The sequence below is a fragment of the Cervus elaphus genome, chromosome 9 (assembly GCF_910594005.1).
Source record: "Cervus elaphus chromosome 9, mCerEla1.1, whole genome shotgun sequence".
Classification (NCBI taxonomy): Eukaryota; Metazoa; Chordata; class Mammalia; order Artiodactyla; family Cervidae; genus Cervus; species Cervus elaphus.
The window spans coordinates 53,606,792-53,631,375 of record NC_057823.1 but is presented as its reverse complement, the minus strand read 5'-3'; the positions used below and the strand labels follow the sequence as shown (position 1 = coordinate 53,631,375).

General features: G+C 43.2%; 3 protein-coding genes across 6 annotated transcripts; all 3 read right to left on the bottom strand.

Moving 5' to 3' along the window:
- On the bottom strand, positions 1-7,930 carry LOC122700238 (protocadherin beta-16-like). Of its 4 annotated transcripts, none has more exons than XM_043912991.1 (2): positions 5,397-7,655; positions 1-933 (listed from the first exon to the last, which is right to left on the bottom strand). In XM_043912991.1, the coding sequence occupies exons 1-2, from the start codon at positions 7,653-7,655 to the stop codon at positions 793-795; spliced, it is 2,400 nt and encodes a 799-aa protein (XP_043768926.1). In that variant the 3' UTR covers positions 1-792. The 4 variants fall into 4 exon arrangements, with proteins under 4 accessions (XP_043768926.1, XP_043768925.1, XP_043768928.1 ...); XM_043912990.1 differs by having other exon boundaries at positions 2-900; positions 5,364-7,930; XM_043912993.1 differs by having other exon boundaries at positions 2-2,106; positions 6,567-7,924.
- A 3,902-nt stretch (positions 7,931-11,832) lies between these two features.
- On the bottom strand, positions 11,833-14,335 carry LOC122700247 (protocadherin beta-8-like). The gene has a single exon (XM_043913002.1). It carries the CDS (start codon positions 14,197-14,199, stop codon positions 11,833-11,835), a length of 2,367 nt encoding a protein of 788 aa, XP_043768937.1. The 5' UTR covers positions 14,200-14,335.
- A 2,087-nt stretch (positions 14,336-16,422) lies between these two features.
- LOC122700244 (protocadherin beta-7-like) lies at positions 16,423-19,606 on the bottom strand. The gene has a single exon (XM_043912999.1). It carries the CDS (start codon positions 19,407-19,409, stop codon positions 17,019-17,021), a length of 2,391 nt encoding a protein of 796 aa, XP_043768934.1. The 5' UTR covers positions 19,410-19,606; the 3' UTR covers positions 16,423-17,018.
- Between the last annotated feature and the right edge of the window lie 4,978 nt (positions 19,607-24,584).

The window sequence follows — 24,584 nt, the reverse complement described above, 5'->3', positions numbered from 1 at the left end:
AGAATACTGGAGTGGGTTGCCATTTCCTTCTCCAGGAGATCTTCCCGACCCGGGGCTCCCGCATTGTAGGCATACTTTTTACCATCTGAGCCACCAGGGAGTCCCTGGTCCCTAAATCTTCTGATATGAACACAAGGATATTATAATGTTGCTCACAAAATGATGCTTCATGGTTTTGGTTTGTTTGTTTAAGTTGGTTGGGATGTTTTTGGCTACACAGGCAGCTTGGCAGATCTTAATTTCCTGACCAGTGAAGAACCCAGGTGCAGACAGTAAAAGCTCTAGGTCCTTACCACTGGACCACCAGGGAATCCCACCAATGATGTTTCATTTTATCATGAGCAGAATAATAGAGAGATATTTCTTTTAAAATATCATTTAGAGCTAGATGATACAGTTTATTATCATGATTAAAGAAATGTTTTAGTAAGGTCAAGACATGCAGGTTTGTCCTCTTAGGTAAAGGAGGTACTGTAAGTGTATAGGATAATGAGATGCAGTCTATGAAATGTACTAGGGAAAAAATCAACCAGTTTTCTAGAATGAAAATAGTACTAAACTCTTGTACGTTTTGAAGGAACCAAACATACAAACTATTATTTAGATGGGGTACTGATTACACCTAACCTGTTTAATGGGGGAAAAAAAGGATGAAATAACATTGTAAAATCATAGAGTACTTTAAAATAAAGCTTTAAGTTGCAAAATAAATTAACTTGGAGTAATAAAACTAAACTAATATTGATATAGTTGCATAACACTTCAAAAATACCTGAGCATATAGAAAGAATTTTACTGAAAATTAAATCCAAGGCTATTTCGAAATGTGGGATTTTCATTACTATTTCTCCCAGGATCTTGTGCCTGAACAGTGGGGAGAATTGGCTTCAAGAATTTGAACTCATTCGTTACAGTACCTCCCGTCAGACACACCTCGTACTGGTAGCTCTGGGACAGGGTCCCTGTGCCGCTGACGTCCACCAGGTGGCCCGGGAAGTGGCCCTCGGGCACCGGGCAGCGACCCGCCGAGCCCGCCCCGCCCCTCCTGCACAGCCGCGCCGCCACGAACACCAGCACCGAGAAGAGGAAGAGCGACGACACCGACGCCAAGGCCACCACCAGGTAGACGGTGAGCGGGTCGGCCGGCGCCGCGGCCGCCGCTTCCGCTTCCGGGGGCGGCAGGTAGGGCTGCGAGAAGCCGTCCACCAGCAGCACGTGCAGCGTGACGCTGGCCGACAGCGGCGGCTCGCCGTTGTCCTTGACCAGCACCACCAGCCGCTGCTTGGGCGCGTCGCGCTCGCTCAGCAGCCGCGCCGTGCGCACCTCGCCGTTGTGCGCCCACACGCCGAACAGCCCGGGCTCCGTGGCCTTGAGCAGCTGGTACGACAGCCAGGCGTTCTGGCCCGCGTCGCCGTCCACCGCCACCACCTTGGTCACCAGGTAGCCGGGCTCGGCCGCCCTGGGCACCAGCTCGGTGCAGGGCGCCGAGGCGTTCTGCAGCGGGTAGAGCACGAAGGGCGCGTTGTCGTTGGCGTCCTCCACGAGCAGGCGCACCAGCGCCTGGCTGCTGAGCGCGGGCGAGCCGCGGTCGGCGGCGCCCACGCGGAACTCGAAGGCCTGCAGGGCCTCGTAGTCCAGGGACGTGAGGACGAAGAGGTGGCCGTTGTCGGGGTTGATGGACACGAGGGAGGCGAGAGGCAGGTGCGGGTCTGGCGGCGGCAGCAGCGAGTAGGTGACCTGGGCGTTGGCGCCCGCGTCTGTGTCTGTGGCGCTGACGGTGCCGATGTGCAGGGCGGGGCTGTTGTTCTCGCGGACCCACAGGGTGTAGGAGGTCTGGGTGAAGGCGGGGGCGTTGTCGTTGACGTCGGACACCAGCACGGTTATGTTGTGCTGGGTTTTCAGTCTGGGGGTTCCCATGTCAGTGACCGTGATCGTGATGTTGTACTCCGCTTGCCTTTCTCTGTCCAGTGCTCCTTCTGTCATTAGGATGTAAAAATTCTCCACAGACGGTTTCAGAAGAAACGGCAGATGGTCTGGAATGAAGCAAACCGTCTTTCCGTTTTCTCCAGAGTCTCTGTCTTTAATCCTAAAAACAGCCAATACTGTCTCAGGAGAGTTCTCCGCAACATGGTTGGAAAGTGATGATATGATCAGTTCAGGGGCATTGTCATTGGTGTCTAATACCTCGACCAAAACTGCGCATTTTGAAGAAAGGCCCCCACCATCAATTGCCTGTATATTTATTTTGTAAGACTTTACTAGCTCATAATCAAGCAACAGTCTGAGTATGATTTCTCCAGAAAAAGGATTGATATGAAAGGTTGTTAGAATATCTTCAGAAGCATCAAAAAATGAATAGGATATGTCTGCATTGATTCCAGAGTCTGCATCTCCTGCAGAGACTTTAGCAATAAAGGACCCTACTGGGCTGTTCTCCGGAGCCTGGGTCTCATAGATTGCCTGAGAAAACTGAGGGGCATTGTCATTGACATCCAGGATCACAATGCGTATATTGGTGGCTCCAGACCTGGGTGGCAATCCTCCATCCAGCGCTGTGAGTGTTAAGCTGAACTCTTGCTGTTTCTCCCGATCCAGCGCCCTGTCCAGTACTAGCTCTGGATATATTATGCCTTCATCACTGCCAGTAATTTTAATATGGAAAAAAGAGTTGAGGTTGATAGTATAGTTTTGGATACCATTAAGTCCTCCATCTGAATCTTGTGCTCTTTCTAGTTGAAATGAGGTCCCTTCAGCTGTATTTTCTAATATTTTTAAGACTGTCTCTTTGTCCCGAAAAACTGGTGAATGATCATTTATGTCCCTCACCCTCAGCTCAATCCGATAAATCTGAAAGGGGTTATCCATTAAAATTTGAAAATACAGCATACACGGTTCTCTGGAGCCACACAGCTTCTCCCGGTCCAGTTTTTCATTTGTAAGCAAATCCCCAGTTTGAGAGTCCAGGAGCAAATGTTGTTTGTTATCATCAGAGACCACCCGCGCTCCCCTTGCAAGCAACTCCTTGTCCCCTAGCCCCAGATCCTTAGCTATATTGACTACAAAGGATCCTCTCTCTGTTTCCTCTGTCACCGAGTAACGTCCAAACCCAGAGCCTGCCAAGGATACTCCCCCAAACAGAAAAAGAAACAGGACTTGCCTTTGTCTTGAGCAGGGAAATCGTCTAGCCTCCATAGCTGCTTCTGAACAGGCCTTTCATTAATATTGGTAACAATCACAGATCCCAGTGTAAAAAAACTGCAGTCGCAAACCGCAGACCTGCACCGTGTAGTAGCAAAGGTCTGGGTTATGTTTTATAACCCCCGTTTCGAATCTTGGGTTGCTACAGCTTTTCTCCCTGGTCTACCTGCTGCCATCTTCCTTTTTATGTCAGGGACTCACCGCAGCACTCTCAGTTGATTTTTACCCCCGGCTCTTTAGCCTGCAGCGCCACCGCGTGGCCTCCAACAGACTCAAATTGCTGTTCCCAGTTTGTGCGCTATGTCTTTATTTGTTCTTATTTAAATATTTCATTTTTCTTTTGTTTGTATCATTTAAAATAATGTTAAGATAGGGAATTGTTCACTTTGTTGAAATTTTTCACTGCTTATGGGGAAAGTTAAAAATTCATCAGTTGAAAAAATAATGTGTCTAGCAGTTAAATCTGTCCATTGTGCTAGATTTTAGTTCTAAACCTTTCATTGCTGACACTTCTCCCAAGCAATACAAGGAATCCAAACTAAAACTAGTGACTTCCAACATCACCAAAGGAACAGATTTTACATTTCCAAAACTTGAGCATAGGAACACCAAAAACTGAGAAAAGAAACTTTTCACACCTTCTTTAACACATTTCTTCCAGACTTAATTACATTGCGTAAATATAATCATTATTGTATAATCTAGAAAGAAGCATGTAAGGCTGTATCTTCTCTGTGCTCCCATCAAAACCTGTATAATTGCCCTGTAAATAGTTTACAATAATCTGTCCCTTCTTCAATATGTGACTTGATTAAGGAATGGAACTTCAATATGGAAACTATGTCTTAATCATCATTGATTGCCAAATCAATCATTAAATGCTTACTGTATTAAGGGATGCATAAATAAACTCTAGTGAGTAGGACAGGAAATATTTTAGCACCTTACCGTTTGAAAAATTGTATTCTTTCACTCATTCTTTGCAATTTGTTCCCTTTCACATGTCTTTGTTTTTCTTACATCAGTTTTAAAATATATGCAGAATTAAAGAAGGGACTGACCTCTTTTTTAAGGTCCTTCTTAATTCAAGTGGGATCTAATTTCATGCACAAAATAAAAAGTAGACCACACTAATGTCTGTCCTAAGTACTGAAAATAAGAACAGCATTATAAACTCTGCCTCACAGAGAATTTTGTCCAAGGCCGTAACATCTAGGGGGAAATCTCTTTTCCTCAACAATAAGCAAGATATACAGATTAAACAGAGAAATATTGTACAAGGAATGGGGTAGATACTGTCCAAAACACTCGAATTTTTTAATATAAAATCCATAGCGTATAAACTGCTGCTTGATGACTTCTATTTTTCGCCCGAATGGGACTGCATTGTTAGCCCCTAAAAATTTGACAGGAATCTCTGATTTTTTTCATACAAAATTAAAAGCAACAAACTATTAAACATTTCTATGTGATACTATAGAATAATGATATTTTTGCTTTTTTGTCTGCAAACATATATATATATATGCACACTCAGTATCCTAAAATCATGTTTCTTATTTTCAGATAAGAGACATCACCCAATAGAAATACTATATTTTAAATAAGTAAATGGTAATACAGAGAATGTTTTTAAAAGTAGCATAGTTTAAGAAAATTGCTGTAATGAAAATCTAGATTGACAAATCACCCAAAATACCAGTTTTGAAAAAAAAATATCAAATAGTAAACATACAGATAACATGCAGCAGATTATCTTAGTAACTTAAGAAGTATTAAGAGCTGACATTTAAAATGTAAACACAAAGTCAATAAAGATGTATAAAGTGGAGAAAATGTGGTAAAACCAACTTTGACGATAAAACCTATTTCACTCGTTGGGATTCTGGTGAGAAATGCTTCACTGAACTGAAATATGATTCAAAGGAAACTTGTGAAGTTGAACAAAGTTGGAAATTGAGGATAAACAAAACAGAAAATTAAATACTACCTTATTGGCGGTGGTAATATTTTAAACAAAAAATAGAGGAAGAAAATGTGTTTATTAAGTAAGTTCCTATGAATTATTAAATTCCAATGCTACCCTGAAACGAGGGGTTTTCTTCCACTTCGCTACCTATGCTCTTGGATGAGAGATTGGGGAGAATATGCTTTAGGACCTTGAACTCATTCGTCCCAGTTCCTCCCATCAGACACACCTCGTACTGGTAGCTCTGGGACAGGGTCCCCGTGCCGCTGACGTCCACCAGGTGGCCCGGGAAGTGGCCCTCGGGCACCGGGCAGCGACCCGCCGAGCCCGCCCCGCCCCTCCTGCACAGCCGCACCGCCACGAACACCAGCACCGAGAAGAGGAAGAGCGACGACACCGACGCCAAGGCCACCACCAGGTAGACGGTGAGCGGGTCGGCCGGCGCCGCGGCCGCCGCTTCCGCTTCCGGGGGCGGCAGGTAGGGCTGCGAGAAGCCGTCCACCAGCAGCACGTGCAGCGTGACGCTGGCCGACAGCGGCGGCTCGCCGTTGTCCTTGACCAGCACCACCAGCCGCTGCTTGGGCGCGTCGCGCTCGCTCAGCAGCCGCGCCGTGCGCACCTCGCCGTTGTGCGCCCACACGCCGAACAGCCCGGGCTCCGTGGCCTTGAGCAGCTGGTACGACAGCCAGGCGTTCTGGCCCGCGTCGCCGTCCACCGCCACCACCTTGGTCACCAGGTAGCCGGGCTCGGCCGCCCTGGGCACCAGCTCGGTGCAGGGCGCCGAGGCGTTCTGCAGCGGGTAGAGCACGAAGGGCGCGTTGTCGTTGGCGTCCTCCACGAGCAGGCGCACCAGCGCCTGGCTGCTGAGCGCGGGCGAGCCGCGGTCGGCGGCGCCCACGCGGAACTCGAAGGCTCGCAGGGCCTCGTAGTCCAGGGACGTGAGGACGAAGAGGTGGCCGTTGTCGGGGTTGATGGACACGAGGGAGGCGAGAGGCAGGTGTGGGTCTGGCGGCGGCAGCAGCGAGTAGGTGACCTGGGCGTTGGCGCCCGCGTCTGTGTCTGTGGCGCTGACGGTGCCGATGTGCAGGGCGGGGCTGTTGTTCTCGCGGACCCACAGGGTGTAGGAGGTCTGGGTGAAGGCGGGAGCGTTGTCGTTGACGTCGGCCACCAGCACGGTTATGTTGTGCTGGGTTTTCAGTCTGGGGGTTCCCATGTCAGTGACGGTGATGGTGATGTTGTACTCGGCTCTTTGCTCTCTGTCCAGTGTTCTCTCCGTTACTAAGGTGTAGAAGTTCTTGACTGAAGGTTTTAGAAGAAAAGGTAGGTCATCTTGTATGGAGGAAGTTGTTTTCCCGTTGTTCCCAGAGTCAGGATCTGAAACACTGAAAACAGCAACTACAATTTCAGGGGTGTTCTCTGGGATGGGGCTGGTAAGTGCAGATACTGTCACTTTCGGAGGATTGTCATTCACATCCACTACCTGCAGGAGAAGAGTGCATTTTCCTGAGAGGCCGCCCCCATCAGTGGCCATGACGTCCACTTCATAAGAGAGAACTGTTTCAAAGTCTACTTGTTTTCTTAGTCGAATTTCGCCTGTCTTTGGATTTACCTCCAAAGTTTTACTAATATCTTCAGAGGGCTGAAAGAATGTGTATGATATTTTCCCATAGAGTCCACTGTCTACATCGTTCGCAGAAACAGTGACAACCAGGGAGGCTACGGGGCTGTTTTCGGGAATATTCACCTTGTAGAGCAACTGCTGAAACTGAGGGGCATTATCGTTGATGTCCATCACTTCAATGAGAACCTGGGTGGTCCCATACCTTGGTGGAGAGCCGCCATCCAGCGCTGTCAGCGTTAATGAGATTTCGGGCTCCTCCTCCCGATCCAGCTCTTTGTCCAACACCAGCTCAGGGTATTTTCTGCCATCGCTGCGATTGTGGGTTATAACCCGGAAATGGAAGTTGGGGCTGATTGTATAGTTCTGAATATTGTTGCTGCCTACATCCAAGTCCAGAGCATTACTCAGAGGGAATGCAGTTCCTGTAGGACTGTTTTCTGGTATTTTTAGAATAATTTCTCTTTCATTGAACACGGGGTAATGGTCATTGATGTCCTTCACCCTCAGTTCTGCCTGGAATATCTCTAAAGGTTTTTGCATTAATACTTGGAAATGTAGTATGCAAGGCTCAGTTGGACCGCATAGCTCCTCTCGATCTAGCTTCTCATTTAGGAGCAAATCCCCCGTCTGAACGTTAAGCTGCAAATGCTCTTTGTTCCCCTGGGAAATGATCCGGACCGCTCGAGTAGCCATCTCTGTCAACCCCAACTCCAGGTCTTTTGCTAAATTTGCCACAAAGGAGCCTCTCTCTGTTTCTTCCACCACTGAATAGGGCCCCAAATCAGCGCTCCCCCAAGACATGCTCAGGCAAACAAAGAAAACTAGGACTTGCCTTTGTCTGCGATTGTGCATCCGTCCAGTCTCCATTGCTCTTTCCTGACAACTGGGTTCACAGGAGCTTCATATATGCCCAAGATCCTGGTAGCCCTCGCAGGTCAGAGCTTTGTCACTAAATATAGTTTTAGAGAGGCTTCACACTTACTTTCGCTCTGGCTGAGAAAGCTATTCTTCAGGCAGCTTCTAGGCAGTGTGAAACTAGCTGGATACTGGAGCTACTGTTTTTAAGGCAAGTCTCTTTTTTTATCACCTTAACCTGCAGCGCCACCATGCGTTCTGTCTCATCTTTACTGGTTTAACACGGAATGCAAAACTGAATGCAAAATTCTCCTAAACGTCCCAAATAGGTTGTCAACTGTGTTCTTCAATTTAAAACACTGAGTTGTATTTCCATACGGCTTTTATGAGTTCAGGGAGAGCTGTGTTGTTGCACAGAAGTACAAAGAGCAAACTTTCATTTATGTTAATGTTCAGAGTTAATGATTAAATAAAATAATTTAATTACCATTTAAGCTAAGAAGAATATACACTTTAGTACATCATTTTCATGCTAAATATTATAGAATTATAAATGAGTAGACGCTACAAAATTGCAATCAATTATGGTTCTAAAGAGAGTATTTTACCAATGCCTTATTAAAGAATATTACTTCTTCTTTCCAACACCTAAGCCTGAGGACTGTGAGTTTCCACAAATTTCATGTTTCATGAGTTACCAAAAGTTTCATGTTCCAAAACTTCCCAAAAAGGGAGTCGAATAGTTATTAGGCCTGCCCTGTTTTTGGATTTAAAAAAAATCATGATGAGAATGATGTTTTATTCCTTTTTAAAAACAGCTTTAATGAGATGTAATTCACATACCATAAAATTATACATGCAAAAATGTATAATTCAATGGCTTTTAGTATATTCACATCCACAACCACAATTTTAGAACATTTTCTACCTCAAGCCCATACCCTTTAGATCAGATTTTCCAGCTTTATAATTAAAACTGAATTTTGGTAAAGATTCATAACACATTTATAAACTCAGTGTTTTTGTTTAACTATCTTTAGAAGTTTGTCTAATACTTTGTTTAGGGCTAAAGCACTAATCAGTAAGGTCTAAACTCCTGTCACAAATGCCTTTGTATGCCTTTCTTTGGCCATAGGTGGTACTGCCAGACTGTTTTCTTTCGAACAGCCAAGGGTAGGCAGAATAATGGGCACCTACCCAAAGATATCCATGCCCTAATTCCCAACATCTGTAATAATGTTACCTTACACATCAAAAGAGAATTCATAGATGTAATTAAATTGAGGACCCTGTGAAAGAGAGGTTATCTTGGATTATCTTGGAGGGACAGACAGAACCTTTCCTGGCTATGATCAAGGGAGATAAGATTATAGAAGAACTGGGCTAAGGGACAGAGTGTTGCTGGCTTTGCAAGTAGATGAAAGAGACCATGAGTCAAGTAATATAGGCAGCATCTAAAAGCTGGAAAAGACCAAGAAATTAATTCTCCTCTAGAGCCACCAGAAAGAAATGCATCCCTGCTAACACCCTGTATTCAGCCCAGTCAGACTCATGTCAGACATCACACCTAAAGAACTATATAGTAGTACATTTTTATTGTTTTGAGCAACTATGTGGTAATTTTTAATAGTAGCAATACAAAACTAATACACATAAACATGAATTTTCATGCACCCAGCATCCAAGTCAGCAAAAATTCATCACTCTGCAAGAACAGCATTATCAGAGCAAATGCTGAAGAATGTCTGATTCAGCTCTTATGATCCATTTTTTTCAAAATAGTTATTTATGACCCTCTAAATCTTTTTTCAGTATAATTTTTTAAGAGATGTCATCAAAGCCATATGGTTAATTTTAACAGAAAATTACTAGAGCCTATTGGCTCTGTTAGCATTCCAGAATCTCTAAATTGTTTAGTGATAAAAATTCTGCCACATAATTGCTCATACTTTTCTGAAATTAGTTATTTCATTCAGAAGTAATACTAGAATAGCTACTGCTTTGAAACAAATAGTCAGCTAATAATGTAAATATAGTATGTTAATCTGAGTAAGGAACTTACAAATTGTGCATGATAAAGTTTCAAAAAAGCAATGTGTATACTAGCATTGGCAGAAAAAGACTAAAGAAATAGTACAAAAATACAACCACAGGGTTAATTCTACCTTCTATTCAGAGCATTCATTTCTGCAGTTATGAATGTGGTATGTTGAGAAGGTACAGGAATATAATCAGACTGATCGGATCATGATCAAGGTCAACTGTGGTATCTGACCCAGCTTACTTAGGTCAATACTTCTATAAGAACTTTGGGTTCATTGGTTCAGAGCAGCGTGATCTTTGGTACAGAACCAAAATCAAGGAATAGACTAAAAGTTACATTTCTACATGTGAGTTCAGTTCATGAAAAAGAAGAATTTCACTTTCTCAGTTTCAAAGACAGTGCTACCAGTTAATGCTTGTCGGAATAGTATCTGGGTTAAGAACTGGGGTACTCAATTCAAGTAGACTTAGAATATATTTCACATTTTTTTTCATTTATTACTCCCAAATTGTGTGCAAGTAAAAGGGGAGATAATATGTCAACTTCCTTAGGGTTTGCTGCTGCTAAGTCTCTTCATTCGTGCTGTGCGACCCCATAGACGGAAGCCCATCAGGGTCCCCTGCCCCTGGGATCCTCCAGGCAAGAACACGAGTGGGTTGCCATTTCCTTCTCCAATGCATGAAAGTGAAAAGTGAAAATGAAGTTGCTCAGTCCTGTCTCTCAGCGACCCCATGGACCGCAGCCTACCAGGCTCCTCCATCCATGGGATTTTCTAGGCAAGAGTACTGGAGTGGGGTGCCATTGCCTTCTCCATCCTTAGGGTTTGGCAGAGGATTATAAAGATAATGAATGTAAAGCACTCCTCACTCTAAATTAGTATTCAAGAAAAAATGACAAAAATCAGTTACATCAAATTCTCTTACACTTAAGATTTGTGCATTCTACTGTATTATATAATATTTTAACACACTATCTTACTGTGAGAGCATTAGGATTGCATTCTTCTGGAGGTAGCACAAAATTAAAACAATAGTGGCTTAAATGAGATAGAAATCCCTTTATTTCCCACGTAAAAAACGTTCAGAAGCAAGCAATTCAGGGATGACATGATGACTCTGATTATCAGGGATCCTCAAATTTTATAGAGTTTATGCTACACTGACTGTCTTGAACCATTATTTTCATCTTTAGTTTTGCTTTATGGCTCAATATGACATTATATTCCAAATATTACTCACACATTTCAAGAGGCAAAGGCAGTTAGAGAAAGACAAAAGGGGACTCCCCCAGTCACTTCCTAGATGAATCACCTTGCTTTTAAAGACCTTTTTGAAACTCTCTTAGGACATTCTCATACACATTTCTTTGACAGTAACCTAGTCAAATGCTTTATTATGGCTGGGAAGAAAGTTGGGAAAATGTTTTAACTAAGTACACTAATGTTCTAAATGAAATTTGGGGATCTGTTACTAAAGAAGAAAAAATGAATGGAGTTTAAGTGGCTACTGCATACTCTGTCATAGATGATCAGTGTTTCTCAAGTGGGAAAAGCCAGTTTCCTACTATGCCCTTTCATCTCACTGGATAAACAGTGTAGCTTTTTCTCCCCTTTTAACACCAATGAAACTAAATGAAAAGCAATTAAAACAATTATATTAAAACTAACATTAGTATATTAATGAAATACAATTAGTATAACATTTTAAGAGAAAATAAGATCAAAGTGCTATGACAGCAGAATAAAGCAAGAACCAGATTCTCACTGTACCAGTTCTCTCTCCTTTCATATTAGTCATGGCTCACTGTGTTAGTACAGTACTGCTCTTACATACTTACTGGTTAAACTATGCAGAAAAAGTCAAGCGAATACAACTGACAATAATTTCCCATTGTTTTTTCCTCATTAGTTCTAAGCTATGACATAACAAGGGTTTGTACAGCTATTGACTTCATCACTGTTTTCAGGCAACATTTAGGACCATTAATTTTGTTATAGTAATGAAAAAAAGATGCCATTTTTAAAAACAAATTTTGCAAGTAAGTTTAATGTTTTAAAGGTCCATAGTAAGTTGCCAGAAAAACCTTTAACCATCAATTTAAAATATTTGGAATATTAAAAACAACTATTGTCACTTAATACTTAACCTAAAATTGGGGATTTATTTCTGGCCCCGGGAAATGGCTCTGAAAGTTGGGTACAACTGGCTTCAGGAATTCGAACTCGCCAGTACCAGAGCCTCTCGTCAGACACACCTCGTACTGGTAGCTCTGGGACAGGGTCCCCGTGCCGCTGACGTCCACCAGGTGGCCCGGGAAGTGGTCCTCGGGCACCGGGCAGCGACCCGCCGAGCCCGCCCCGCCCCTCCTGCACAGCCGCACCGCCACGAACACCAGCACCGAGAAGAGGAAGAGCGACGACACCGACGCCAAGGCCACCACCAGGTAGACGGTGAGCGGGTCGGCCGGCGCCGCGGCCGCCGCTTCCGCTTCCGGGGGCGGCAGGTAGGGCTGCGAGAAGCCGTCCACCAGCAGCACGTGCAGCGTGACGCTGGCCGACAGCGGCGGCTCGCCGTTGTCCTTGACCAGCACCACCAGCCGCTGCTTGGGCGCGTCGCGCTCGCTCAGCAGCCGCGCCGTGCGCACCTCGCCGTTGTGCGCCCACACGCCGAACAGCCCGGGCTCCGTGGCCTTGAGCAGCTGGTACGACAGCCAGGCGTTCTGGCCCGCGTCGCCGTCCACCGCCACCACCTTGGTCACCAGGTAGCCGGGCTCGGCCGCCCTGGGCACCAGCTCGGTGCAGGGCGCCGAGGCGTTCTGCAGCGGGTAGAGCACGAAGGGCGCGTTGTCGTTGGCGTCCGCCACGAGCACGCGCACCAGCGCCTGGCTGCTGAGCGCGGGCGAGCCGCGGTCGGCGGCGCCCACGCGGAACTCGAAGGCCCGCAGGGCCTCGTAGTCCAGGGACGTGAGGACGAAGAGGTGGCCGTTGTCGGGGTTGATGGACACGAGGGAGGCGAGGGGCAGGTGCGGGTCTGGCGGCGGCAGCAGCGAGTAGGTGACCTGGGCGTTGGCGCCCGCGTCTGTGTCTGTGGCGCTGACGGTGCCGATGTGCAGGGCGGGGCTGTTGTTCTCGCGGACCCACAGGGTGTAGGAGGTCTGGGTGAAGGCGGGGGCGTTGTCGTTGACGTCGGCCACCAGCACGGTTATGTTGTGCTGGGTTTTCAGTCTGGGTGTCCCCAAGTCCGTGACCGTGATCGTGATGTTGTATTCGGCTCTGGTCTCTCTGTCTAGCGGTCGCTCTGTTACTAGAGTGTAAAAATTTTCCATGGAAGATTTCAGCAAAAACGGTAGATCGTACTGAATGGAGCAACTTACTTTACCATTCTCTTCAGAGTCAAGATCTGAAACACTGAAAACTGCAACCACAGTCTCAGGCGAGTTCTCAGGGATCTGTCCGGTAAGTGCAGACATGGTGACTTCTGGGGCATTGTCGTTCACATCCACGACTTGAATCAGAACGGTACATTTTCCAGAAAGGCTTCCAGTATCTCTGGCCTCGATATTGACCTCATAGGACTGAGTTGTTTCGAAATCAAGTTGTTTTTTCAGTCGAATCTCTCCAGTCATGGCATTGATCTCAAAGGTTTTGCTGATGTCTTCTGAAGCCTGGGAAAGTGAATAGGAAATCTCTCCATTGACTCCTATGTCTACATCGGTAGCAGAGACTTTGACAACAAGGAAGCCTTTGGGACTGTCCTCAGGGATCTTTATTCTGTAGAAAGGCTGCTCAAATTCAGGGGCGTTATCATTGATGTCTATGACTTCTATGTAGACGTGAGCGGTGCCAGACCGTGGTGGAGAACCACCATCCTGAGCAGTGAGGGTTAACCTGAGCTCAGCTTCCTCCTCGCGATCCAGCACTTTGTCCAGCACAAGTTCCGGATATTTTCTGCCATCGCTGCGTTTGCGAGTGAGGACCCGAAAATAGGAGTTGGGACTGATTATATAATTTTCAATATTATTTTGGCCTACATCCATGTCCTGAGCATTCTTCAGAGGAAATGTAGTGCCAGGAAGACTGCTCTCTGATATTTTTAACAACATATCTCCGTCCATGAACACTGGAGTATGGTCATTTATGTCTATTACCTGTAGCTCAGCTTGAAAAAACTCTAAGGGATTCTCTAGCAAAACCTGGAAACGCAGCACACATGGTTCGCTCTGACCACACAGTTCCTCGCGGTCCAGTTTCTCATTTAGCAGTAAATCCCCAGACTCCTGATCCAGCTGCAAATACAGTTTGTTCCCTTTGGAAATGACCCTTGTTCCCCGCCTGGAGAGTTCCCCCTGCCCCAGACCCAAGTCTTTTGCTAAATTGGTTACAAAAGAGCTCCCTTCAGCTTCCTCCACCACAGAATAACGCCTAAATTCAATGCCCGCCAGAGCTAAGTGTAAGAAGAGAAAGAAGAAAAGGACTTGCCTTTGTCTGCAAACGAGCTTCCTGCTGGCCTCCATTGTTCTTGCCCGGAATAGCCACTGGCGAGGATGGTTCCGCAGAGCTGTAAAGGCCTCAATGTCTTGTGGTTTACCTCAGAAATATTTCCGTGAGTAGCCCTTTACGGAAGACCTAGTCCTTCTACTGTGACATCCAAGCTTCCCGTTGGCTTCCAGGCTCTGCTTACGAGTTCTGCTTTTAATAGAACGGCAGCTGCGGTTTAGGTTCGTACCTTCTTATCCTGCAGCGCCACCACGCGTCCTCAGAGGAACTTGTATTTTCTGGGTTGAAATGGATGCAGTGTTCCCAGATTTGTTTTGTTTTTTTTTTAAAATTTTGGCCGCGCTGCGTTGCTTCTGGGATCTGCGTTCCCTGACCAGGGACTGAACCCATGTCACTTAAGTGAAAGCAAGGAGACCACCAGGGAACTCCCCAGTGTTCCCAACTCTTGACAGTACGTATCACCGATATATCTAAGGTTCAGTTCAGTTCACTCAGTCACGTCCGACTCTTTTCTACCCAATGGACTGCAGCACGCCAGGCCTCCCTTAGAATACTATTTTTACTATTTCCCACACCCTAAGGTTCAGACAACTGTCTGAGGGCCATACAGGAGAAATGATAGTAGACTGACTACTTTCAATAATGCTAATTCAGTTTGGAGCAAAAGAATATATGTGACAGTCTGATAAGAAAGACTATGCAGAAATTTAAATGTATATAGTAACACAGAAAACTTTGAGAATTGTACACTTTTATTGCCATGAACTATGGGGATAATTAGTAGCTATAAACCTTGGACACATTATTTAACCAGTGCCTCAGTTTCCTCATCTGTCTAATGTGATGATATTAAAGGTACTTACCCCTTGGGCTGCTGTGAGTTCCCCACTTTACAGATGAGGAAACTGAGGCAGAAAAAAATTAACCTTATACACACATACACCAGGCATGTAATTTGATGACAGCAGGTAGCTCAGTTTGCATTAGTCCATTGCCATGAGTAGAAAAACAAGATTCACATGGCAGAAGAATTCATGAGCAGCATTATTTCAGATAGATGTTATCATATCATATATGACAAAACAAAAAGGCTGGAGAGTTTGTTTAGTAGAGGTATAATCTGTGATCATATTGATGAGTGTGTATCTCACAAGTGTTCTAGTTTTCATTCCACTTCTTACAGTGTCAGTTTTTTCCATCTTTTTTAAAGTTAGATAATTACAATATTGTGATTTTTTTTGCCATCAACATGAATTAACATTAGGTATACACATGTCCCCTTTTTCTTGAATGCCCTACATCCCTCTCCTTTGCAACACCCTAGGTTGTCACAGAGCACTGACTTGTTCTCTAAGCCATACATTGAGAATTTCCCATTGGCTATGTATTTTACATATGATAATATAAATGTTTCAATGCTATTCTCTCAAATCATCCCACTCTTTACTTCACCTACTGTGTCCAAAAATCTTTATACTGTCCATTTAAAAAAATCTTCTTTTTTTGAAAAATTTCAAACCCCATAATGGAGAGTAGTATGACGAACTCCCAGGTACTCATAGCTAGTTAGAACAGGTATTAATATTTTGCCATAATTGTTTACCCTATATCCCCAACATTTTCACGTCCCAGACAAACTAAATTTTCACTTGTAAAAATTTGGTTATACATCTCTTAAGTTTCAGTTTTTAAGAAACACTACAGTGACCTTATCAATATCAGTTTATAGTCAGACTTTTCTAATTATTTCTAAGTTGTACTCGTTGAATCAAAATTCAAAGATCCACCATCCATTACATTTGGATGGTATGTCTTAATTTCTCTCATTGTGTAAAATTCTGTTCCTCCCCTTTTCCTGATTCAGCATTTAAGTATATTGAATATAACTTTAAAAATAAACTTTCAATTTAAAGGGAAAATGTGTTAAAAAGAGCAAATAGGGGCTAACATAGGAAAATTACTGCAATGGGAGGGAAATAAGTGATTAAAATTAATAATTGTATTTCTATTCATGGTCATTAATCTTTTCTATGAAATGCAGGTCATGAGTTCAGATAACAAAAAGAAGACACAGATCTTTCAATTGTTTTTGAGATTTGGTTAGGTCAGAGCTTTAAAAATAATACTTGAGTTATTATTTCTGAATTATTATCCACAAAAACTGTATTGTTAGTTTATAAGGAAATAAAACCACAGTACACATCTTATTCTTTACAAATACAGAAGAGACTGTACAGAGATATGAGAAAAAGATTTCTCTTTAATTAGGCAGAAACTTGCCAGGTGATACCTAACAAGAGAAAGCAGTATAGCATCACAATAAAGCCCCAGAATCAGATTTATAAGAGATGCTTAGCTCTGCCATTTATTAGTTGGTGACCTTTGTGAACTCACAGAACCTCTATGAACATACGTTTGCTCATTTCTAAAATACCTCCCATCATAGGTTTATTTCTAAAATTGAAAATGTCAAAATAAGTATATATTGCATGGTTTTTTTTTTAATTTAGGTACTTGCACAGCACTCTAATCAACTCAGAAAATAAAAGTAGCAATAATATTTGAAGACAGTGAATTCCAATTTAAAACGTCTCAAACAAGATTTGTCATGTAATAGACTGCACACAAAGCATAATTGAGGCAAAAGATGACAATACCCAATCCATGCTTTGTGTTCCTAGGGCTAAAGGTGAATCCTTTCCTGTGTGAAGAAATTCATTCTCTGACCGTAGGAATACCTGCAATGATGTGAAAGTACTCCTCTACAGGTAAAATTGAGATAAATTTCTTAACAGGAATATATTCACAGATACAATAACGGTATTTTTCATTTTTATCACAAACCCAAATCATTCCGATATGAGAGATATTCTTCCACTTCCCTGCCTATGCTCTGGGGTGCGAGATTGGGGAGAATCGGCTTCAGGAATTTGAACTCGCCAGTACCAGAGCCTCTCATCAGACACACCTCGTACTGGTAGCTCTGGGACAGGGTCCCCGTGCCGCTGACGTCCACCAGGTGGCCCGGGAAGTGGCCCTCGGGCACCGGGCAGCGACCCGCCGAGCCCGCCCCGCCCCTCCTGCACAGCCGCGCCGCCACGAACACCAGCACGGAGAAGAGGAAGAGCGACGACACCGACGCCAAGGCCACCACCAGGTAGACGGTGAGCGGGTCGGCCGGCGCCGCGGCCGCCGCTTCCGCTTCCGGGGGCGGCAGGTAGGGCTGCGAGAAGCCGTCCACCAGCAGCACGTGCAGCGTGACGCTGGCCGACAGCGGCGGCTCGCCGTTGTCCTTGACCAGCACCACCAGCCGCTGCTTGGGCGCGTCGCGCTCGCTCAGCAGCCGCGCCGTGCGCACCTCGCCGTTGTGCGCCCACACGCCGAACAGCCCGGGCTCCGTGGCCTTGAGCAGCTGGTACGACAGCCAGGCGTTCTGGCCCGCGTCGCCGTCCACCGCCACCACCTTGGTCACCAGGTAGCTGGGCTCGGCCGCCCTGGGCACCAGCTCGGTGCAGGGCGCCGAGGCGTTCTGCAGCGGGTAGAGCACGAAGGGCGCGTTGTCGTTGGCGTTCGCCACGAGCAGGCGCACCAGCGCCTGGCTGCTGAGCGCGGGCGAGCCGCGGTCGGCGGCGCCCACGCGGAACTCGAAGGCCCGCAGGGCCTCGTAGTCCAAGGACGTGAGGGCGAAGAGGTGGCCGTTGTCGGGGTTGATGGACACGAGGGAGGCGAGGGGCAGGTGCGGGTCGGGCGGCGGCAGCAGCGAGTAGGTGACCTGGGCGTTGGCGCCCGCGTCTGTGTCTGTGGCGCTGACGGTGCCGATGTGCAGGGCGGGGCTGTTGTTCTCGCGGACCCATAGGGTGTAGGAGGTCTGGGTGAAGGCGGGGGCGTTGTCGTTGACGTCGGACACCAGCACGGTTATGTTGTGCTGGGTTTTCAGTCTGGGGGTTTCCATGTCAGTGACGGTGATGGTGATGTTGTACTCGGCTCTTTCCTCTCTGTCCAGTGGACTGTTAGTTACCAAGGTGTAGTAATTCTCTACAGATGGCTTCAGGACGAAGGGGAGATCGTCTTGGATATAACACACCATCTTTGCATTGTTCCCCGAATCTCTGTCTCGAATCCTAAAAACAGCGACGACTGTTTCAAGTGAATTTTCTTTAATTGGGCTAGTAAGTGATGACATGAGTAGTTCTGGTGGATTGTCGTTTATATCTGTTACCTGGACCACCACGGTACATTTTCCAGAAAGTCCTCCGCCATCTTTGGCCTGAATAGTTAATGTGTAAGTTTGCATTACCTCATAGTTCAATTCCTCTTTGAGATAAACACTGCCGGATCTTGGATTGATTTGAAATGTTTTGAAAATTCTTTCAGTAGCATAAAAAAATGCATAAACTATTTCCCCATTACTTCCCGTATCTAAATCTCTAGCTGAGACAGTGACAACCAGAGAGCCCACAGGGCTATCCTCACACAGCTGCACCTTGTAGAGAGGCTGTACAAATTCAGGCGCGTTGTCATTTGTGTCCAAAACCAGGATGCGCACCAGGGTAGTCCCGGATCTGGGCGGAGAGCCACCATCCAAGGCGGTGAGGATTAAACTGAGCTCAGGCACCTCTTCTCGATCTAGCGACCTATCCAGGACCAATTCAGGATAGATAATCCCCTCTGCACCATTATGAACATTAATGTGGAAATAGGCATTGGGGCTGATGGTGTAGTTTCTCACGTTATTGGTTCCAACATCTGAATCCTGTGCACTTTGTAGAAGAAATGCCGCCCCTAGGGTGGTACTTTCTAATATTTTCAAGGGAATCTCTCTATCCAGAAATACTGGAGAATGATCATTGATATCTCTAACCCATAATTTAGCACGGAAAATCTCAAAAGGCTTTTCCATTAACAGCTGGAACGGCAGCACACAAGGCTCTTTGGGGCCGCACAGTTCCTCTCGGTCTAATTTCTCATTTAGAGATAAATCACCAGTAAGCGGATCGAGTAGTAAAAATCCTATTTTCTCGTCTGAGATGATTCTAGGCTCCCGGGCTGATAGTTCCTCCATCCCCAACCCCAGGTCATGTGCTAGGTTGGCCAGAAAGATGCCTCTCTCAGCTTCCTCCTCCACAAAATACTCTAGCGGCTCCTCAGCAGCCCAGGACATTCCCAGAAATACACAAAGAAAGAGGACTTGCCTTTGCTGCACAGCACATTCCACTCTGGCGTCCATTCTTCGTTTAACCACTTTCAAAAACACTTTCTCTCGTTCTTAAGCAACTCAGAAATGGCATCAATCGAATCCTTAGAAATGAACTGGATAACAGCAATGCTTGTAGGGAGGAATTCCCATTTTACCCAACTCCTCTTACCACGGTTTCCTTTTCTCTACTGTTCTAGTCTGTCCAGCTTTCCTTTAAACGCTGGCAACGCAACATCCTTTATGCAAATTTTTTTTTCTTTCCTCTTTTTAGCCTGCAGCGCCACCTTGCGTTTTGTGGGTGTTATTCCCGATTTTAAGAATAGAACAAAAAGATGGCGGATTAAAGGAACTGAAGTAGGAGGGATTTTTGCCCCCCAAGTTTCTTTGCTGTTTTATTTCATTTTTTTCCCTCAACTAGCCACAGTACTCCTAGTAAGTCCTTAACATCGTTTCCCTCTCTGAGAGTCTGCACTCGCAGAAAAATAAATTAGCTGTTTTCTTATAATTTATGTACACAAAATTAAACTCCGGTTCCCATACAGGAGTTAATCCTAAGAAAATCTCTTGTTTTTAAGATTTATAGTAAAGAATATATAAGACAATGAAGTCTCCATCCCAAAGTCAACAAATATCGGTTGAGGACCTGTTGTTTATTTGCAAACTGCTTAACAATAATGCTGTCCACCCTGCAGAGTAACTGGCCTTTTTTCAGTTTCTTGTGAATTAAATAACCCTTCCAGTTTCAAAGTCTTTGCTCTTTTCCCACAATATTTTTTGGAACACTTTCTACCACTCCCATCCTCTACCCTTCACCTGATTTAAGTATGTGTTCACATAACAGACATTCTAAGAGTATGCAATGAATACTCTTAAAATTAATAATAGCATGCAGGTATCACTCTTGTCTGTGGAAGTGCTCCTAGTATTTCATCTTTAACTATGATGGTTGATGTCAACTTGGGGTAAATGCTCCATTTTTTGGATGAAAAAAGTTTTCTTATTTTTATTTATTCTTTCATATTTTAGAGTAACTTTTGACATCTGTGAAATTGTGCTTTTATTCTTTAGCTTTTTAATTATTGAATTCTTGATATAAATGACATTTAACCATTACATATTGTTTTAAAGCACAGGTAGATTTGATGAGCCAACATTGTTTTAGGATTTTTCCTGGCTCATGCTGTTCTGTGTATGTGCATGTATGTGTGTGTTTAGCTTATATGGCTTTGATAGTAAACTGTTCTGGCCTTGTAGTATGGATTAGGAAGCTTTCTATTTTTATGCAACAGAATTGTTTTTATAATCATATTATCATCTGTTTCTACATGCTTTATTATGACTTGCCTTTTAAATGGTTTGGGTTTGGGTAGTAAATTTATGACTATCTTTCCATTTTACTTTGGGTTATTAATCTGTGAATTTTGTTTCTGTTTAAAGTAATTTGTATTTTATTTTTAAAAACCATTTATTTTATCTGGATTTGCAAACATTTTGGTATTATATTGTGTTATTAGTTATATTTAGTATTTTATTTCCTTTTTTTATTATTTAGGATACTTGCAAGAACTCTATTTTACTGATCTTTTAAAATTCACTCTTTTAAAAATAATCTATGACCTTGATTCAAAATCAATAGTACTAAAAAGTTTATAAGAAAATACAGTCATTTTCTGTACTTTGTCTCCTCGTTTTCCTAGTTCATTTTGCAATAAGGAGACTTTTTTGAAGTAATATTTGTTTATAACCTTATTAAGTTTCATGTGTTCATTATATTTTGACTTCTGTGTACACTATGGTGTGCTCACCACAAGTTTACTCTTACACAGGTGACCCCTCTTACACATCATGCCTTGCCCCTACACTTCTTTTCCTCTGATGACCATTACTCTGTTCTCTAAAGCTATATGTTTTTGTTTCTTTGTCTTTTTTTTTATATCTTACATATGAGTGAAATCATACAGTATTTGTCTTTCTCCCCCTGACTTATTTCACTTAGGATAATATCCTCAAGGTCTGTTGTAGCACATAGAAAGATTTCATCTTTTTTATGCTGAGTAGTATTCCAGGGTGTGTGTGTGTGTGTGTGTGTCCAGGGTGTGTGTGTGTGTGTGTGTGTGTCCAGGGTGTGTGTGTGTGTGTCCAGGGTGTGTGTGTGTGTGTGTGTGTGTGTCCAGGGTGTGTGTGTGTGTGTCCAGGGTGTGTGTGTGTGTGTGTCCAGGGTGTGTGTGTGTGTGTGTGTGTGTGTGTGTGTCCAGGGTGTGTGTGTGTGTGTGTGTGTCCAGGGTGTGTGTGTGTGTGTGTGTCCAGGGTGTGTGTGTGTGTGTGTCCAGGGTGTGTGTGTGTGTGTGTGTGTGTGTGTGTGTGTGTGTATCATATCTTCTTTGTCCATAGAAAGATTTCATCTTTTTTATGCTGAGTAGTATTCCAGGGTGTGTGTGTGTGTGTGTGTGTATCATATCTTCTTTGTCCATTTATTTGTCAATGGGCACTTAGGTCATTTCCGTATCTTTGCTATATTGAGTAATGCTGCAATGAATATAGGGTACATATATCTTTATAAATTGGTGTTTTCATTTTCTTCAAGTAAATATCCAGAAGTGAAATAGCTGGATCATATGGTAGTTCTATTCTTAGTTTTTTTGAGGAATCTTCATGTTATTTTCTATAGTGGCTCCAAAATTTACATTCCCATGAACAGTGTATGATTCCCTTTTGTCCACATCCTCTCCAAAATTTGTTATTTCTTGACTTTTTTGATAATAGCCATTCTAATGGGTGTGAGGTCATATCTCATTGTGGTTTTGATTTGCATTTTCTAAAAATTAGTGATGCTTGAATATCTTTTCATGTGGCTGTTGGCCATCTCTTTGTCTTCTTTGGGAAAATGTTCAGATCCTATGTTCATTTTACTTTTATTATTTATTTATTTGGCTGCATCAGCTCTTAGTTGTAGCATGCAGAATCTTTAGTTGTGGCATGTGGAGTCTTTCAGCGGTGGCATACAGACTCTTAACTATATGGCATGTGAACTCCCAGTTACAGCATGTGGGATCTAGTTCCCTGACCAGGGATCAAACCTGGGTCCCCTACATTGGGAGTTCAGAGTCTTAGCCACTACACCACCAGGGAATCCCCCTCTGTTCATGTCTTTAAATTTTTTAATTTTGTATTGGGGTATAGCCAATTAACAATGCTGTGATAGCTTCCCGTGAATAGCGAAGGGACTCAGCCGTACATACACACGTATCCATTCTCCTCCAAACTCCCCTCCCATCTAGACTGCTTCATTATACTGAGCAGAGTTCCACATGCTATACAGTAGGTCCCCTCCATTCATTTTTAAATTAGGTTGCTTTGTTTTTGTTGAGTTGTATGAGTTCTTTATATATATTGGATGTTAACCTGTTATTGGATATATGATTTGCAAATATGTTCTCCCATTCTATAGATTGTCCTTTCATTGATGGTTTCCTTTGCTGTGCAGAAACATTTTAGTTTGATGTAGTATCATTTTTTTCATTTTTGCTTTTGTTTCCCTTGTCTTAAGAGACATATTCAGAAAGAAATTAGTAAGACAGTATTGAAAAGCATATCACCTATATTTTCTAGTGAGAGTTTTTATGGCTTCAGGTCTTTATACTTAAGCCTTTAATTCATTTTGACTTGATATTTATATATGGTGTAAAAGATAGTGGTCTAGTTTCATCATTTTGCATTTGGCTATTCAGTTTTACCAACACCACTTACTAACAAGACTATCCTTTCTCCATTTTCTGTTCTTTGCCCTTTTGTCTGATTAATTGTTAATATATGTGTGGGTTTATTTCTGGGCTCTCAATTTTGTTCCATTGATCTGTGTGTCTGTTTTTCTGCCAATACTATACTGTTTTTATTACTATAGCAATAAGCAGCCATTTTCAACTCTGTCTCTCCTTCCTTAATTTATATTCTACTATACTTTGATTAGTTGGCTTTAGACATTATCAATTGACTCCTTTTTAGGTTGGATTAGATTTTCTCTCTTGTACGTCTCCGAGGCCCTTTCATGCCTTCTTTCATTTGCAGCATCATTGGGAGCATTGTGTACTCATTATATCTTTTTATTTTACTTTTTATTCCTTGAAGTTAAAGATTACCTGTGTTTTCATTTACTTGGTTTTCTTTAGATATGTCATCTATTCTTCTTACACTTCCAGTTGCCTCTCAGTACAACTTTCCATGTGGTCATTGCCTTATCTCCTGAGCTATCAATTCTCCTTCAAATTGAGTGGTTTTTCTCTACATTTGCTTCGCAGCTCTCATCCTGGAACTTTCCTCTGCTGTCATTCTCTTTTCCTTTTTTTCTGATTGGGTTTCCTATTTCAAGGATTTTATTCTTCCTCTTTTTTGGTTTATTCTGTAGCTTTAAGAGATCATATCCTCCAATTGTTTCATATGATTGAAGGTATGTCAGGGGACTTGCTGATGATATCCTGTGGAATGTCTGCCTCTTGAGTTGTAGAGCTATAAACTGGACTGGTTGTTCACTGTACTGGAGATGAGAGTCATCCTGGGATCATCCTTCAACATTATATGGAGACTCATTTCACTTGTTCTGCTTTGGATCATATCTTTTCTCTTTCTTCTGACTTCCTCTCTCTTAGATTACTCTCATTTTGATATTTACCTTCCAGTAGTTTCCAGAGAAGGGTATATGAAAGTTAAATTTTATTGTGACCTTGAATGTATTAAATTATCTTTATTTTACTCTCAAACTTGAGTGTAAAATTGACTGATTATAGAGTTTTAGGTTGAAAATAATTTTTCTTCAGAAATTTGAAATATTATGCCCATGAGCTCCCTAACCCAAAGTGTTTGTTAAGAAGTCTAAAGTGAATTTTATTTTATGTTTTCTATATGAGACCTATATTTTAGTTCTTACTGTAGCATTTTATCATTGTCCCAAGCTTTTTAAATTAAATGCTGATGTGTCTTGGCTTGAGCCTATTTTTATCCATTATACAGGACAGTTGATGAAACTAATTTCCTCCAGCTTTTAGAAACTTCCTATTTTCTCCAATTTATCTTTTTTTTTTTTGCTTTGCCTTGGTTTCCCATTGAGAAAAATAGTTTTAATAAAGGTTTCTTTAAAAATTAATCTATTTATTTTAATTGGAGGCTAATTACTTTACAATATTATGGTGGTTTTTGCCATACACTGACATG